This window comes from Oryzias latipes, chromosome 6, assembly GCF_002234675.1.
Source record: "Oryzias latipes chromosome 6, ASM223467v1".
Classification (NCBI taxonomy): Eukaryota; Metazoa; Chordata; class Actinopteri; order Beloniformes; family Adrianichthyidae; genus Oryzias; species Oryzias latipes.
The window spans coordinates 11,623,271-11,640,681 of NC_019864.2; the positions used below are offsets into that span (position 1 = coordinate 11,623,271).

At 39.6% G+C, this 17,411-nt stretch overlaps 1 protein-coding gene across 2 annotated transcripts in view; it reads right to left on the reverse strand.

The window, feature by feature from the left end:
* LOC101166715 (potassium voltage-gated channel subfamily KQT member 1-like) overlaps nt 1-17,411 on the reverse strand; it is a 202,178-nt gene that overhangs the window by 171,420 nt on the left and 13,347 nt on the right. For both annotated transcript variants that reach the window (XM_011475895.3, XM_020703847.2), the window contains exon 3: nt 3,570-3,660. In XM_011475895.3, coding sequence (XP_011474197.1) covers nt 3,570-3,660 — 91 coding nt within the window. The remainder of the gene's footprint in view (nt 1-3,569; nt 3,661-17,411) is intronic.

Consider the following 17,411-nt stretch of genomic DNA (forward strand, 5'->3'; position numbering starts at 1 on the left):
AACGTCTCTTCCATGGCCGTCTTCCCACAGTAAGCCCACAGTTAGTTTTGGTTCTGTTACCCTGCTCTGCACCGCCTTTGGTTAAGAATAAAGCCCTTGCCCTGGAACTGTGTGCCTTCCGTCTCTGCATTTTGGGTCCTTCACGCTCACCAGCCCCTCCCCACCTGACAGTTCCCCCCCACAATTCAAAGGCGAATTTCTAATGAACTCCTGCCACTCTGCAGGTTTTTTGCTATAAACGGTATAATCATAAAAAAATCAAAGAACGGATGATGGGAGTGGGACTTAAAGCAAAAAAACAAAACAAGAAGAAAGTGTAGTGTATTTGTTGACTGACTTACTTAAAAAGAATTATGAAATACAGAGTCACACATCATTAATCATATCACAAATGGGTATATTCAAAAGAGGTGCACACGGAAGTAGCAAGGCATTCGCAAAATGTTGGCGTGCACATTTTTAGGAGTGTGTTTGCTTGCATGCCGCCGTGCCTCCTGTCCAGCACAGCTTGCTTTGCTTTGGCAGCTGCCCTGAAGGCCAAATATCCTCAAGGACTCATGTCCGTTCGGCCTATCAGAACAAGCAGCTCGCGGTTCACTAATGTTCTCTGACCTTGCACTTTCTTTCTAAGTATAGTTACGAGTAGGAGTGATGCCACCATCCGGACGGCGCTGTGCACAGAGCTCCACCTCCTCAAACAAACCGGCACTCGTGTGTTTGCGTTGCAGCAATAAAAATGAAAAATACGATGATACGTTTCTATGTTTGTATTTGTTTTTTTCTTTACTTACTAAGCCATGCACGAAGGGGGAATCAGCAGATGAGGGTAACATTGCTGAGCTCCAACTGAAACTAATCAGATAACTGTAATAGGAGGTCTTCAAAGATCACTGGCCAGCAGTTTACAGAACACTGTGTCCACTCTGTCCTCTGGCTGTCACAGCGCTCAGCAGGCGGTACATGTGGGTGTGTTTGTGACCGCGTCTGTGCGGCCACAGCGCACATGCATATGTACACTGTGTGCAAGAATGCTGGAGTGTGTGTTTATATTCCCGGTGTTGGCAAGAGACAGATGATGCAATACCTTTATTGTGTTGCCAACTGGCAGCCATAATTTTCTATCTGTTGCAAGCCTTCGATTTATTGCATCACTTAGGAGCTCCAACAGCTTTTTTAAGGCAGAAAAAGTCTATCAAACAGCAAGTATCGGCAAAAAGTCTCAGTGTGGCGCCAAATACGTCCCATTGAGGTGTATAAATAGGAAAGGTCAGGAGAACTGGCACAGCTAGATGTGTGCATGTGCTGAGGTGCTAGTAGTTAGTAGTAGTTTTTTTTTGCTTTTTTTTTTTTTTTAAAGTTGTGCACTTTGGACTAAGCTTTAAAATGGCTTATATCTCCATCATGTGGACAGAAGAGACCATTGCAGTGAACATCTACATATTTCTCCTAATCAGAGCCACTTAACCTTTATGCCATCTTAACATTCTGTTTACTCCTCTTTGTGTTAAGGCCAAAAAATTACCCACTGTACCACAGCCCCAAAATAAAGCAGCTTCACTGAACTTCAACTCAAATATGTGATGTGCAAAAAATCTGTCTCAATTTCATTTTTTTGTAACATACTTTTTGTTGCACAATATAAAAAGACAATCACCAGTGAACACTATCACACTTTTTTAAACACGCCGACTGTCGGTTCTTTTTTACACAGTAAAGGTTTATATTTGGCATTATGTGAATGTGATATAAATTATTACATTTAATATAAATTATATTAATTCATTATACTGAAATGAAAAAACTGCCAACAAGCTCAAATTATTAGTCAACAGTTTATTCTATTATATTTCTTTAGGAAGTGTGTGCGTGTAGGTATGTGCAGGTGTGTAGGTGTTTGAAGGAATGTGTGTAGTTGTGAGTGTGTAATAGAGAAAGTTTGTGTGTGGCCTTTTGAAACTTTTTTCTTGTGATTTTATTTGTTTTCTGATCTACAGGTTAAAAATGACCCATGAGACAATCCTAGTATCCTCGAGGTGTACAGCCCACACGCAAACACAAACAAACACAAAGTAGCAGGAAATAAACATTCAAGTTTGAAAAGGATAGATTAAGGTTTTTGTTCTACAACCAACTTGGTAATGGGTCACTTTTTACCCGCGACATTAAAAGACAAATGAACCAGAAAATTAACAAAACCAGGTGTGACTTTGAACACACCTTGAAGCCCATTGAGGTAACTCTTGTTGTAATATTGGGTATATCAATGAAATGGATCTGAATTGAAATTGACTTGGACTCTATTTTCTCCTCCCTTTTTGAATTATGAATTAGGCTTTAAGAAATCTGATTAGAGCTCAGTAATAATTGCTTCCAGATGACCTAAAATTGATTTTTATTTTGTGCCTTGCTTTGGTGTTCTGCTTTTAAAGTCCTTTCACAACCTCTTCTAAGTATGTCATAGCTTTACTTTTAATATTTAGATTTTTTTAAATCCACTTAATCAGACAATAAAAATACAGCATCACAGATAAAGTCTTGTTAGTGATGTTTTGTCTCTGCCTTTGCTTTTGCTTCTTGTGAGCCTTAGATGTTATGCTATTAGGAAAGCCTGTGTGAATAAAACGTTTTAAGATTATAACCAAATAGTTCTGGGATGAAAAGTGAAAAACAAAACAAAAAGGTTTTTATGAGCCCTTAGAAGCAAAATGATAAATCCTATTAGACTTTTTTCCTTTGCAGTTTTAACCAAAAAATCTCTCCAACTTGACACAGAAGCAATATATGTTGCTTTTAATTTTTGTATTATATTTCTAATACATTCAAGTCCCATTCTGTTCATCTTTTGATCTGTGGAAAAGCATTCCCTGTGGCCTTTTAATTTTGATTATTCAATTTTTAGACAGAATAAAAAACCTGTCATTTTCTAGGACATAGTTTCTGCTGAACGAATATTGTTCATCAGAAACCCGCCTCTTATTTGTAGCATTTTTCTCATGATGGGGGACATATATAAAACAATTCAGACTAAAACTGGGTTCCTGAGTATTTCCTTATTTAAAGTGTTGAAAATCAGAAGCAGACGAAAAAATCCCGTTTGAAAAAGCTCGTAGTCAATACATACAAAATACAATCAGCAAGCCAAAAGCTCTGTGCTCCACTCCATGTCAATGCATTAACTTGCAGACAAAAAGATTCATCTGAGCTGGCATCTTGCTCAAAACTGTATGGCTGGGTAGCTCCAATATTGCTCGCCATTTTTGTTGTAATGACCAGTAATGTGAGGTTGGGGGTGTGACAGACTGTAAGCTATAGTGGGAGAGTATTAAAACAGAGGGATGATGGGTAAGGGGCAGGTTTACTCTGCGCCGATAGTCCTGTCGACAACTCAGAAAAGGAATCTATGATATCGCTCCTGGATGTCCTAGAAAATGAGACGTTTTTTAGATTTTGGTTAAATACAGCATAATATTAATTAAAAGACCCTTGGGAAAACTTCAAATAGATCAAAAGATGATCAGAGTGAGACTTTTAGGTCAGCAGCCACCAGGAATATTTGTGACAATACTCACCATCCAAAAGAGAGTTCCTGTAGCAAAGTCTGCATATTGCTCTATGGTGGACAGGACACTGAAGATTAGACAGACCAGGACCATGATGAAGCTGCAGACACAGAAAACAGGCATCATTTAGCACATTCTCACTACTCTTTAGACCAGTGTTTTTCAACCAGTGTGCCGCGGCACACTAGTGTGCCGTGGGAGATGGTCAAGTGTGACGTGGAAAATTGCCCTCATTAACTGATCTAAAAACATTTCCCATCTCCAGGATTTCAGCTCTGTTTCATCCAAACAGGCCCTGATAAAACACTGAGGAGTTAGGAATATAAAAGATCGTAAAATACTTTTTCTTTGCGTTTATTTTATTTTATTAAAGACATTTTGATAAGAATGACCGTACCGCGATTCAGCTGTAGCTCCGGCTGTATTTGGGAAAAGTCCTGTCCCTTTGACTGTCTCCACCAATCATTCTTGAGGGGCTTAATCACATGTCATCAGTCTGACCAATCAGAAGTGGTTAAAGTCTTCACTTCCTTGTCCCGATTTAGCTCGTAAAGTCGCTCAGTTCTAACAAAAACACCAGCTAAAGCTCGTCTTTAGCGGTGTAGCTTTCCACAGAATCCGGTATCAGACCGTGGAACAAGTGAACAAAACAATGAAGCTCCGAAAACCGATCTCCGGCCGTTTTATGCACTACATCTCCCATGATGCATTGGGTTGTGAGAGTGACAGGGCACAAGGAGATCTGTCGTTAGACGTCTTGAAACCAAAAAAAAACAAAAAAAACGTCTTGAAACCAACGAACACACATCAAACTATTTTTAAATCTTCTAACTTAACTTTTATTGAATCTTTTAGAAAAAAACAGCTGCAGTTTCCAGCTTTTTCTGCAACAATTATCTCAAAAATGCATGTGAGATTGTGGAGGGGCTGTAGATCAATACAGACTATGAGTTTATCCTTCTTTTTTTAAATTGTTGGATGCTGGTGTGCCGCGGGATTTTTTTTAAGGTTAAAGTGTGCCGTGGCTCAGAAAAGGTTGAAAAACACTGCTTTAGACAAAACACAAAACAAAAAGAAGTAAAGACAAACAAATAACTCTAAAACAAATATAAAAAAGTGCACAAAATGAAAAGTTGCCCTTTCCAACAACTGAGCAAACACATAAAAGCTCAAGGCCTTTTTGTGTTGGACAGGTTTTACTATTACAATAAGGGTATGTAACTGCGGACAGCCAGGGTGTATATTTGGATAAACCCCTTTTTGTTTTACTTGGTCTTTGTTTTTTATTTATTTATTACACTTTATGTTTTAAATATTTATTTTATTTTTTTACAGAGGGAAAAGGGGGGTCTAAAGGTAGGGATGTCTAGTTTAGCTTAGTCAGTTTGTTAGTTCAATTTAGTATTTTCCCATTGAATTCCAAGTATTCATGATCCTTTTGATTTTATGTTTTACTTTTTCAATTACCGATACGAAGCCCATCGAGACGACTGTTGTGGTGAATTTGGGCTATACAAATAAAATTGAATTGAATTAAAAGAGAGGGGGAAAGTGGGGGGGGGGAGTTGAGGGGATACAAGTGCCAAGTTGCTCATTTGAGAATGATTTTAAGCTTCGTAACATTTATACTAGATCTGCTGGAAAGACAAATATTACATCCAAGAGGGAAAATCTGACATTAAGATAAGCAGAAGATATATCTGTCCATCAATACACTGTGGGTTAGGAGGAGGGATAAAGCAGACAGGGAGCAGTGTGACAGTGTGCACGTGCACGTGGGGGTAGAGATGCATTCTCGCTGCCAATGTGTACCACGTGTTCATTAGCGGAACCAGATCCTCCCCAACCAGACCAGGAGAGAGGGTGCATAGGTGACCCCAGTGTCATTGCCCAAAGGCTACAGGACAGGCGCGCTACGCAGTACCGGGCAGCCGCCACTGGGGCCATCGGGCACTGGACACCGAGACGCGGGCCAAGTACGAAGCCAGGACTCAAAGGGCCCAGGATCAGCCCTCCACCCAGGCGGAGCCTCATCACCACAGCCCCGGCACCTCAACCAATCAACCCAACCACTTTTTTTTTACCACTTTGGTTTAAATCAAGTTTAATCCAAATTAGACGGAAAAAGGAAAAAAATCTATAAGGATGTTTAAAAAAAAAGCCTATTTCTAGCCCATTCCTGTGACGAGTTATGTTTTTTTTTAAAGAAATAACCAAAATGCACAATTCTGCTACAGGGGGAGCAAAATCAAAACACAAGACTGGCACGACAACAGATCCATGAATAAATAAGATATTTGCCACATCTGGGCAAGATGCAGTTCGGTTCCCTGCGCAATAGTTGGGCGATACTGGCTATTTGGGTCTCGGTTATTATTATTTACAGGCCCAGTTTTGCTGATATCAATATCAATATTTTTCTGGATGTGTCTGGTTATAAAACATTTTTGTAAATACACAAATGTTTGTTTACTAAGTGTATAATAAAGCCCAGGACAGAGACAAACGTTTTTTTCTTCAAAAGACAGTGGAATCACAGAGACAGCAAAGAAAACATTTGTTAATTAATTACAACAATTTAAACTAAATATGCATCAATTATGGAACATTAGTAATGGCATCATACGATAATATTAAGAAGGAAGCAGCAACTAGTGCCACATTTTAAAAAGCTACTATAATTTAACAAAAATAAAAGCAACAGCACCACAAACTTATATTTTACAAATGAAGGCAGTAATAAAATAGCAAAGTCACTATAAAAAAAAAAAAGGAAACAAAAGCAACACTGTAAAGTTAAGTTCAAATCCCATTAGTTGTTGCACACCTACGTGTGTGAAATTTGACTGCTGGGGCAGCAATGAGCTGCAGACACAGTCGTTCAGGAACCAATTTGAAATACCAGTAATTACATAAATGTAAAGAACACAATAAACAATCCTGCCACATTGGTATCGAGACTCAAACCTCCCCTACTGCGCACCACTGTTAATTTGCTATAAAAATGATCAGGTTTGACACCCCAATAAACAAAATGTCATCGTCAAAGAGAACAAAGGTTGACGTGCAGAGAGCCAAGCTTTCCAGGATAAATGGCCAGTTTTATTTGTTCATGGAGCTAATCTAGCCACAGGGGTTGCAAGCCAGTAACTTCTGTGCCGGTCCCAAGCCCGGATAAATAGAGAGGGTTGCGTCAGGAAGGGCATCCGGCGTAAAAATTGCCAAAATAACCATGCGAATCATCCACAACACTTTAGACATACCGGATCGGTCGAGGCCCGGGTTAACAACGACCGCCACCGATGCTGTTAACCTACAGGGTGTCGGTGGAAATTTGACTACTGTTGGTCGAAGAAAGAGAGGAGGCAGAAGGGTCCGTGGCCAGAGAGAGAAGGGAAAAGGCAGGAACATAGGTTTGAGAATAGGGACTCTTAACGTTGGCACAATGACAGGGAAAGGCAGAGAGCTGGCAGACATGATGGAGAGAAGGAAGGTAGATGTACTGTGTGTGCAGGAGACAAGGTGGAAGGGCAGCAAGGCACGTAGTATTGGAGGAGGATACAAACTTTTCTATCATGGTGTTGATAGGAAGAGAAACGGGGTAGGAGTGATTCTGAAGGGGGAGTTTGTAAACAGTGTTCTAGAGGTGAAAAGAGTCTCAGACAGGATGATGAGCCTAAAGTTAGAAATTGAAGGGGTGATGGTGAATGTAGTCAGTGGGTATGCGCCACAGGTTGGCTGTGAGTTAGAAGTGAAGGAGAGATTCTGGAGTGAGTTGGATGAGGTCATAGAGAGTTTTCCCAGAGGAGAGAGAGTTGTTATTGGAGCAGACTTTAATGGGCATGTTGGTGAGGGCAATAGAGGTGATGAGGAGGTGATGGGCAGGTTTGGTGTGAAGGAAAGGAATCTGGAGGGACAGATGGTGGTGGACTTTGCGAAGAGGATGGAAATGGCTGTAGTCAACACTTACTTCCAGAAGAGAGAGGAACATAGAGTGACATACAGAAGTGGAGGTAGGAGTACTCAGGTGGACTACATCCTATGTAGACGAGGTCATTTGAGAGAGGTTAATGACTGCAAAGTGGTGGTAGGAGAGAGTGTAGCCAGACAGCACCGCATGGTGGTGTGTAAGATGACTCTGGAGGTCAGGAAGAAGAAGATAGGGAAAACAGAAAAGAAGACCAAGTGGTGGAAGCTACAGAATGAAGAAACTTGTGAGGAATTTAGGCAGAAGTTGAGGCAGGTCCTGGGTGGTCAGGATGAACTTCCAGATGACTGGGAAACTACAGCAGAGATTATCAGGGAAACAGGTAGGAAGGTGCTAGGTGTGTCATCTGGAAAGAGGAAAGACGGTAAAGAGACTTGGTGGTGGAATGAGGAAGTACAGGAATGCGTCCAGAGGAAGAGGTTGGCTAAAAGGAAGTGGGATGTAGAAAGGACTGAGGAAGGTAGACAGGAGTACAAGGAAGCGCAGCGTAGAGTGAAGAGAGAGGTGGCAAAGGCCAAACAGAAAGCTTACGATGAGCTATATGACAGGTTAGACACAAAGGAAGGAGAGAAGGACTTGTACAGGCTAGCCAGACAGAGAGACAGAGATGGGAAGGACGTGCAACAGATAAGGGTGATTAAGGACAGAGATGGAAAGGTGCTAACAACCCAAGAGAGTGTACAGAAAAGATGGAAGGAGTATTTTGAGGAGCTGATGAACGTGGAAAATGACAGGGAAAGAAGGGAGGAAGATGTGGTTGTTGTGGAGCAGGAAGTAGCAGAGATTGGAAAGGATGAGGTTAGGAAGGCTCTGAAAAGGATGAAGAGCGGAAAGGCCGTTGGTCCTGATGACGTACCTGTGGAGGTATGGAAGTGCTTAGGAGAGACAGCAGTGGAATTTCTAACAAGGTTGTTCAATAGGATTTTAGAGAGTGAGAAGATGCCTGAGGAATGGAGGAGAAGCGTTCTGGTCCCGATCTTTAAAAACAAGGGTGACATGCAGAACTGCAGCAACTATAGAGGAATAAAGTTGATGAGCCACACAATGAAGCTGTGGGAAAGAGTAGTGGAAGCCAGGCTTAGGAAGAAGGTGGAGATTTGTGAGCAGCAGTATGGTTTCATGCCCCGTAAGAGCACCACTGATGCCATTTTTGCTTTGAGAATGTTGATGGAAAAGTACAGAGAAGGTCAGAAGGAGCTGCATTGTGTGTTCGTAGATTTAGAGAAGGCGTATGACAGGGTGCCAAGGGAGGAGCTGTGGTACTGTATGAGGTCGTCTGGAGTGGCAGAGAAGTATGTCAGAGTAGTTCAGGACATGTATGAGAGAAGTATGACGGTGGTGAGATGTGCTGTAGGTCAGACAGAGGAGTTCAAGGTGGAGGTGGGACTACACCAAGGATCAGCTTTGAGTCCTTTTTTGTTTGCTATGCTGATGGACAGGCTGACAGACGAGGTAAGACAGGAATCTCCCTGGACAATGATGTTTGCGGATGACATTGTAATTTGCAGTGAGAGTAGAGAGCAGGTGGAGGAACAGCTAGAGAGGTGGAGGTTTGCTCTGGAAAGAAGAGGTATGAAGGTCAGTCGTAGTAAGACAGAATACATGTGTCTGAACGAGAGGGATCAAGGTAGAAGCGTTAGGTTACAGGGGACTGAGGTGAAGAAGGTGCAGGAGTTTAAGTACTTGGGGTCAACAGTTCAGTGTGATGGGGATTGTGGAAAAGAGGTGAAGAGGCGAGTGCAGGCAGGTTGGAGCGGTTGGAGGAAAGTGTCAGGAGTGTTGTGTGACAGAAGAGTGCCAGCAAGACTCAAAGGAAAGGTGTACAAGACAGTGGTGAGACCAGCTCTGCTCTATGGGTTAGAGACGGTAGCAGTGAGACAGAGACAAGAGGCTGAGATGGAGGTAGCAGAGATGAAGATGTTGAGGTTCTCCTTAGGAGTGACCAGGTTAGACAGGATAAGGAACGAGTACATCAGAGGGACGGCTCATGTTGCCTGTGTTAGCGACAAAGTCAGAGAAGCCAGACTGAGATGGTTTGGACATGTTCAGAGGAGGGATAGTGGATATATTGGTAGAAGGATGTTGGAGATGGAGCTGCCTGGCCGGAGGGCAAGAGGACGGCCAAAGAGGAGATATATGGATGTCTTAACAGAGGATATGAAGTTGGCTAACGTTAGGGTAGAAGATGTTCATGATAGAGTGAGGTGGAAAAGGATGATTCGCTGTGGCGACCCCTGATGGGAAAAGCCGAAAGAGAAAGAAGATTTGTTCATGGAGCTGAATGCAAAACCTGCGTGCTTGGTTTGTAATCAACAGGTTGCAGCGCTTAAAGAATACAACATTCAGCGACACTCTGAGACTCACCATAAAGAAAAGTTTCACCAATTGCAGGGGCAGTTAAGAAAAGACAAGACAACCAATTATTAGCTGGACTGAAAAAAACACCGTCTGCTTTAACGGCAGCTGTGACGACAGTGATGGAGCAGTGAAAGCGACCTTATTGCAGACAAGTTGGTGCAAACATCCAAACCATTTTCAGATGGGGAACTTGTGAAAAAATACTGAAGTCTGCATAAGTCTTGTGCCTCAAAAAGCAGTTGACCTTTGCCAACACAAGTCTGTCAAATATTACGATTGCAGAAACAAACTAAATAGCAAGAAGAAGCTACAAGAGGTCCAGAAGTGGTGGGTTAGTCAAGAAGATGCACTCTAAAAAAAAACAAGAGACTGCTTTGTATTTATATTATTGTTACTAATATGATCAATACAAATAAACTACAGTCTTTCTTTTCATAAATCAAACAGAAACATAAAGAGAACAAATCTTTCAAAACATGAAATATTTTAGAACTTTTGAAATGACATCCTTTCGAAATAAGACACCGTGCTCCACTTAGTGGCTCTTGCCTCAGAGCAAAAAGGCCTCCATATATTTCTGTGTGGAGTTTGCATGTTCTCCCCGTGCATGTGTGGGTTTTCTCCGAGGAGTCCGGCTTCCTCCCACCGTCCAAAAACATGCTTCAGAGGTCAATTGGTTCATCTAAATTGTCCCTATAGGTGTGAATGTGAGAGTGCGTGGGTGTGTGATTGTGGACACTCTACCCTGCGACAGACTAGCGACCTGTCCAGGGTGCCCCCTGCCTTCGCCCATGAGCGGCCGGGATAGGCTCCAGCAGCCCCGTGACCCCGAAAGGGAAAGAAACGGATGAAGATGAATGAATGAATGATTCATTATCAAAGAAACTAATATTAATCAAAGCATATCAAGTTTCCTTTAGTTACCTTTTGGACAATATGTTACACTTTAAATCCAAAAATGTTAAATAAAACAAAAATCTAGGTGGAATTAGAAGTCCAATTTATAACTCGGAATGTCTTAAGTATGAACTGTGGTTGTGCTTACTGACCTCAAGTTGATTTTCGGTGGTGAACAGTGCTCAAAAATCTGTCATAATGTTCGACTTTGGTAAAATACAAGCTCACACTGCTTGATGCAGATGAAGCATTATGGGTATTGTAGTCAGGAGTTTGGCAGGGTCACACATGAGCAAAGTGCAACCTGCTTATTAGCAGCTATCGACGGTAAAACTATATTTTTGTAGTGGTGGTTCAAATGGTTTATAAAAAAAATAAACAAAAAGAAAATTAAAAACTTTGTCCTCATCATATTATGCTCTTTTGTTTTAGGATGACATTGAGTTCAATAGGTCAGGCAGATGGAACTATTCAAGAAGATTTAGAAATTAAGCCTTGCGTCAGACTGACGACCTGTCCAGGGTGTAAAGCCTTCGCCCTTGAGAGGCTGGGATAGGCTCCAGCAGCCCTGTGACCCTGACAGAGACAAACGGGTTTAGATGAATTTACCTAAATTTCAAAGTATGTATACCAAAATATTTAATTTGTAGCACTTTGTGACCTCCTTGACTTCAATTTTGTAAAATATCATTAAAAAAGGATGTTTTTTGTACGAGTCTCCATTTGTTTAACAGTAATTAGAAACAAAAGCTTTTATGCATGTACTATAATAAATTGTAAACACTCAAATCTGTACACGTGAATCAAAGATTTACCTTTACGTTTGCTATAAATGAAACGACCTGGCGTCCAGCAGCACTAAGTTTGCATCCCTTTGACCCTGTTTTTCCCTATTTTCATCAATCTGCTTGTACCAACAGCTGACAGGATGTTTCCACATCTCCTAGCAACAGTAAAACATTCCGACGAGACGCTCCATCTGTCAGTGTACATAAATCTACAAATACAGCTTTGTAAGCTAAATATACAGGAGCAGCACTGCAGGGCACTGCAGGACGAACCGCCTGGAAGAACAAGGTGGCAGTTAAAAAAGCTACAATCATAATAAAGACCAGTCAGAAAACATGAGGCGGTGTAGATTTACTAAATTACATGTAATTTAATAGATCAGAAAAAAATATTCTTCTAAACTCCAACTACCGTATCACTATATCTCAATCATATAGAATAAAGGTTCGAATATTTTGATTCAAAGTAAAACTATGGCTCTCTGCCTGGACGGAGGTTCTGGTCCACTGGCTGATTCATTTGTTTGGCTGCACTTATAGGGAAAACCAGATAAAGACTGTCTGGTGTGGCCTTCAAGAACCTTCTTCTCTTTCTGCAGGCATTTCACTGGGGATTATTTTGTCTCGGTTTGTTAAGTTTACCTCAATTTTAAATTTAATTTTTGCGCTCAGTCTCAATTTTATGTCAGGGCAACAATATAAAGTTATAAAAATAATATAAAATTCTTTGGAAAAGAAATGGACACATAAATTGCTGAATGTATGCACTGGGTTTAGGAATATAATGACATGAGGTACGGGGGGATGAGAGCTTAAAAGATTTTTCTTCTTCTCCCTCCCTTTTGGATTTTTGTTGTTTACATAAGTTTGTCTTATTTTGTTCTTCCACATAAGTTTTCAATGGTCTTAAAATAATATTTTTGAACTTGAATATTCCAGTGCAAAAAGTCCAAAAGTCAATAGATAACACACACGCCCAGACGTACTTTGACATGGCTGACACTAAATGATAAAGTGTGTCCTCATTATTTTGTCTTGTACAGTATGTATAATTTAGAATATCCACAATGTAAATATATCAGTTTAATCTTTATCACAATACTTCTATTTTTTTATGCCATTAATTCCTTTGCAGCTGCAGAGAGCAAGATGGGAGGCAAAATTAAAAAGGCTTTACTTTCCTTTTTATATAATAAAAAAGTGCATTTGATCGTCAAAACAAACCCAGATGTCTTAAAAAAAACAACAACTAGAAAATATTGTTTCTACAAAGAGGAGTATCTGGTAGCAATGTTTTGGAGTGTTCACTTATTATAATGTACAGATAGAGCATTTCCCAGAAACTTATGATAGGCTGGCTGTGTGTCTGCTCTGTTTTGCCATCATCAGATTTGGATCTGATCGGACCTGTACGTTGTTGTTTTTTGTTTTTTTTGCCATGTCAGAATTAATCTTTGGAACCTTTTAAGACTCTCTCCGTGGGATAGCATGACTATTTGCATGCATTATCACAGCGATCAACCTCAACTTCACAAGCACATGTCAGAGGGTGCATTAGCATGCTGAGTCCCACAAGCTGGATTGCGTGTCGTCCCCTTCGGAAGGTTACGTAAGAGTGCACTATAAATGATGCTGCATGCAAAGATAATGCCTATATATACACATTAGAGCTGAAAGAAAGACAGCCCAAATCTCTAATCCTCATAGATTCTGCTTTCTCCATCTAAAAGAGAAGCATAAACCTTAAATTACGCTGTCATGTACACCACTTGGGTACTTAAATAATTCCATTGAACAAAAAGAAAAGCTGTTAATCTTTAGAACTCAAACTGACCTCTTAAAATTTCAGGTGGTGACGAGCTGAACACAAAGACGGGCAGGAAGAAGGATTCCCTTCACACAAAGACACGTGACACGCCAAGCATACAAGACTTCCCTCAGTTAGGATTACTGGTCACCAATGGACAGCATTCAAAACACAATATAGTTGTTTTAAGATGATAAGATGGTGTGTTTTCCTGAATGTATAAATGGATAAAGAGTTCATGAGTAGATGCCTCGGCTTAATTTTTGTGTGCATTTATATAAACACAACAAAAACAAATCAGATCTTTATACAAACTTGTGTTTGCCAACGAAATGTAACTTTCCTCACTGCTATTGTAAAGATGTAAAATCATTGACTACATTATGGCTTTTCACTCAGTTGATTGTCAACTCTTATTGAAACAATCATCTGCAGTTTTGCAAACATCCATAAAAGAAAAGGTTTCAGTCAGTTTGCTGCTCCGTCAACAGAATGACCACGAGAGACAAAAGATTAGAAAACATTCTTTAAATGCAGTGGTGTGTTGGTGATCACAGTGAGAAGGTTGCTGGTTTGAATCCTGGCTTTTCCTCACTGTGCAAAGATGTGTTTCATTGGCTGATCAGTGACTCTGTTCCTTTAGAAGTGAATGGTTGTGTCAGAATTCCTTCACCACTCACTTCTTAGAAGTAGGTGGTGCCTGAATCTACAATGCCAGAATCCAGTTTTCCTAAAAAATATCCCAGAAGTCTCTGCAGCAAACCAGAGTGCATCTGTCTTTAAAAAAGTATTTACCGTCAATTGTTGTTATAGATTTTAATTATTTATTTTTTCTGTTGTGAGGCGACCTTGAGTGGGTTAAGGAGTTGGGAGGGAATTCAAACGTGTGTCTGTGTGTGGTCCTGCAATGGACTAGCAAACTGTCCTGAGTACCGAACCTTTGCCCTGAAGTAGCTGGGACAGATAACCCCTGTGACCCAGGAATGGAAGATGGATTGATGAATGGATTTTACTGTTTCATGGTGTCAATAAACATTCTCCCGTTTTAAAAAGAAAAAAAAAACATTTAGAAGAGTTTATTGGAGATGAGGAGAAATAATGATAACAATAAACAATCCTTAGAAAAATAAAACTTAGAAGCATATCAATATAGAAATAAAAACAATGGAATAACAGGATTTGAATGTATCTTTTAAAAAAAGAACCAATCAAATTATAGCACAGAAAATTGCTTCAGAGTTTTTTTCAAATTGTGCTTTTTGAGCTTTTTTATTGTTTGTTTTACCAAAACAGCAGACGTTGTAGTGATTTTAACTAATTGATTAACTTTGTGTGCAAGTATTTATTTGTTGGTTTTAACTTTGCTGATTAAAAGTGTGTTTATTTGTAGTTTTCAAAACAACAAAAAACTTTTTCTGAGCCAAACAAGAGTTAACTAACATGGCGATATAACCCAAAACGTGATGTCCAGGCATGTGAACGCCAGGTCTTAAGAGATCAAAGGGTTTGAACCATTGACTGTATAACAGAACTGGACTGAGTGAGTGTGACGTCATTCAAAGGCTTTGCTTCCGGTTCCAACCAACTGAAGTCAATTCATTCTCCTTTTTCTGCAGAAAGTCGCCATGTTGGATCCATACTTCCTCAGTAAGCAGTGATTGGTCCGTGTCGGTCTGAGTCACAGTTTCTATGGCAACCACTCGTACCAATCAGGAGTACGCTTATTGGAAGTCAACACCCCTACCACTGAAAGTAGTCTCTGGAGAATCGGTCAATCAAAAGGTTCAACATGAGGCCACCTACTTTTATTGAGGAATCTGATTGGTCAGTTTATAGCTTGAATTATTTGAACGACAGCAAAAAATATCATTAAAGAAATGAAGATTAGCAAGAACATGAAAGGTATCAAAGCAAGAATGGTCATTCTGACAAACAGAATGACTGAGTGATAGCTGTTTATTTCTCAACAGAAGTCTATGGGATTTGGGGCAATCCCTCAGTCCAGTTCTCATTTACAGTCAATGGTTTGAATCAGTTTTAAATGTTGCATGTATGAAGTATTTAGTATGTTTTTCAAGTGAAACTACAGTAAGTACCGTTCTATCATTTATTGTATTATACTTTTGCTGATTAGATTAAATCATAAGTAAATAAAAAGCTTAATTAAATTAAAGTTTGTGATATTTTATTCACCTGAAACACATCTGCTAGAACTAGTGACTAAACAGTTTCCCCATTGTCATATCCCAAGCATTTCTGAGTTGACACTGCAAGGACGCGTTTGCTTGCTGCAGACAGGGCTGAGTCACTCTGAATGATTAGCTAACCTCATTTAGCCAGGCCAAAACCCCTGGGATTTGATTAAGGCAAAACAGCTGGGGGTTTAGTGAGTATTATTGTCAGCAGACCTGACGGACCTTCGGTAAACTAAGTAGAGCACAGAGCCACATCACACAGTCCAACTCATCAGCGATGAATCTGAGGCCACATAAGCTGTGACCAAATCAGACAACAGGGACGATAACACAACCAGAAACACAAAGAGAAAGTATGACAGGAATTCCAAAAAGTCCTTCTTTACTTTGTCCCATGAGAATTTGGTCACTTAGGTGTGAAATAATTACAGATGAATAAATAAATAAATAAATAAATAAATAAATAAATAAATAAATAAATAAATAAATAAATAAATAAATAAATAAAAAGTGCAATATCCAAATAATCCATATTTAAGTTAAATCATTTGAGTAGCTCATCATTTGTGCATCCATGTTTCTTAATTAACCCTGTAAAGCCCACTACATCAAAGAATTGACAGAAATGTCCTTTTTTTTTACATTTAGATGAAATCCATGGCAATAAAACAATTCCTAAAAAACCCTAGTCTTATTATTTTGGCATTTAGCAAATAGAAAAGATTTTGCTAATTATAATTGACCTAAAACAGAAAAAGTTTACTTTTATTTCATGTTTGAAAGTGAAAAAAAAAGCATATGTGTGTTTTCATGCGGTGTATGTAAGCCTCTGGTTTCAACTGAGTTTTGGGCAAGTTTTTCCTCACAACAATGTTAGTTTAAGATGCAAAAATATTAACATATTTATCCACTGTCTCTAAGTCATCCACATTAGAGACAGTGGGTAAATAATTAATTTTTTTTTATTTTATAAAAAATAACTATCAACAAATTTTACATTCTTTCAATACAGCAAGCAGTCACTTAAAAACTGAAAAACAATAGATGAGGCATTCTCACCATAAAGTTTTGAAAATTAGCTACCCTTTTTCCTGCCCAAAGTTTTTTTTTAGATTTCACAGAGGCAAACTACCGGTATTTTAAAATGAGCAGGAAAAGCCCTTCTACTGCCCCTAGTGGAATGAAGATGAACTACAGGGCAGAGAACATGGACCAACTTTTTGCAATGGGTTTTTGAGAAAATTTTGGATCATGCTAATGAGATAGGGGTCTCAGAAATGCCTGTATCAAATATGGTTCCCATGGTTATATTGGCTTGAGAAAAGTATAGAAAAAGTCTGGTTTACTTTAAAGAATTTTGTTTAAGCTTGGTGGACCAGCATGAGCTGAGTTTAGTGCTGGATCGGACCCAAAGCCCATCTCCTTTGACACAACACAACGGCCAGCACCTCTCATGTTGACTCAGTTCAGCAGGTTAAGCTCTCAAACATCCACCAAACCTCCAACCTCCACAAAACATGATCACAAATCCGCATTACATCTCAGCTACATCAGCTAAAAAACTGCTCATGGAGTTGGAAAACCACAGTTCAATACTAAATTAAACTGTTCAGCCACACCTGAACCAAATAGGAAAAATGTTAAAGGATTAATAGAAAGTTATGGGAAATCTGCAACAATTTCATTTCCAAACTGTCAGCAGGTTACCTCATCATGTGGTAAAATATGAAGGAATCATTGTTTTCATGTTTCCACTTAAAGTAACCAGTATTTGTGTAATGTCAGGGGCTGGTGTTAAAAATAACACAAAAGAAGCTT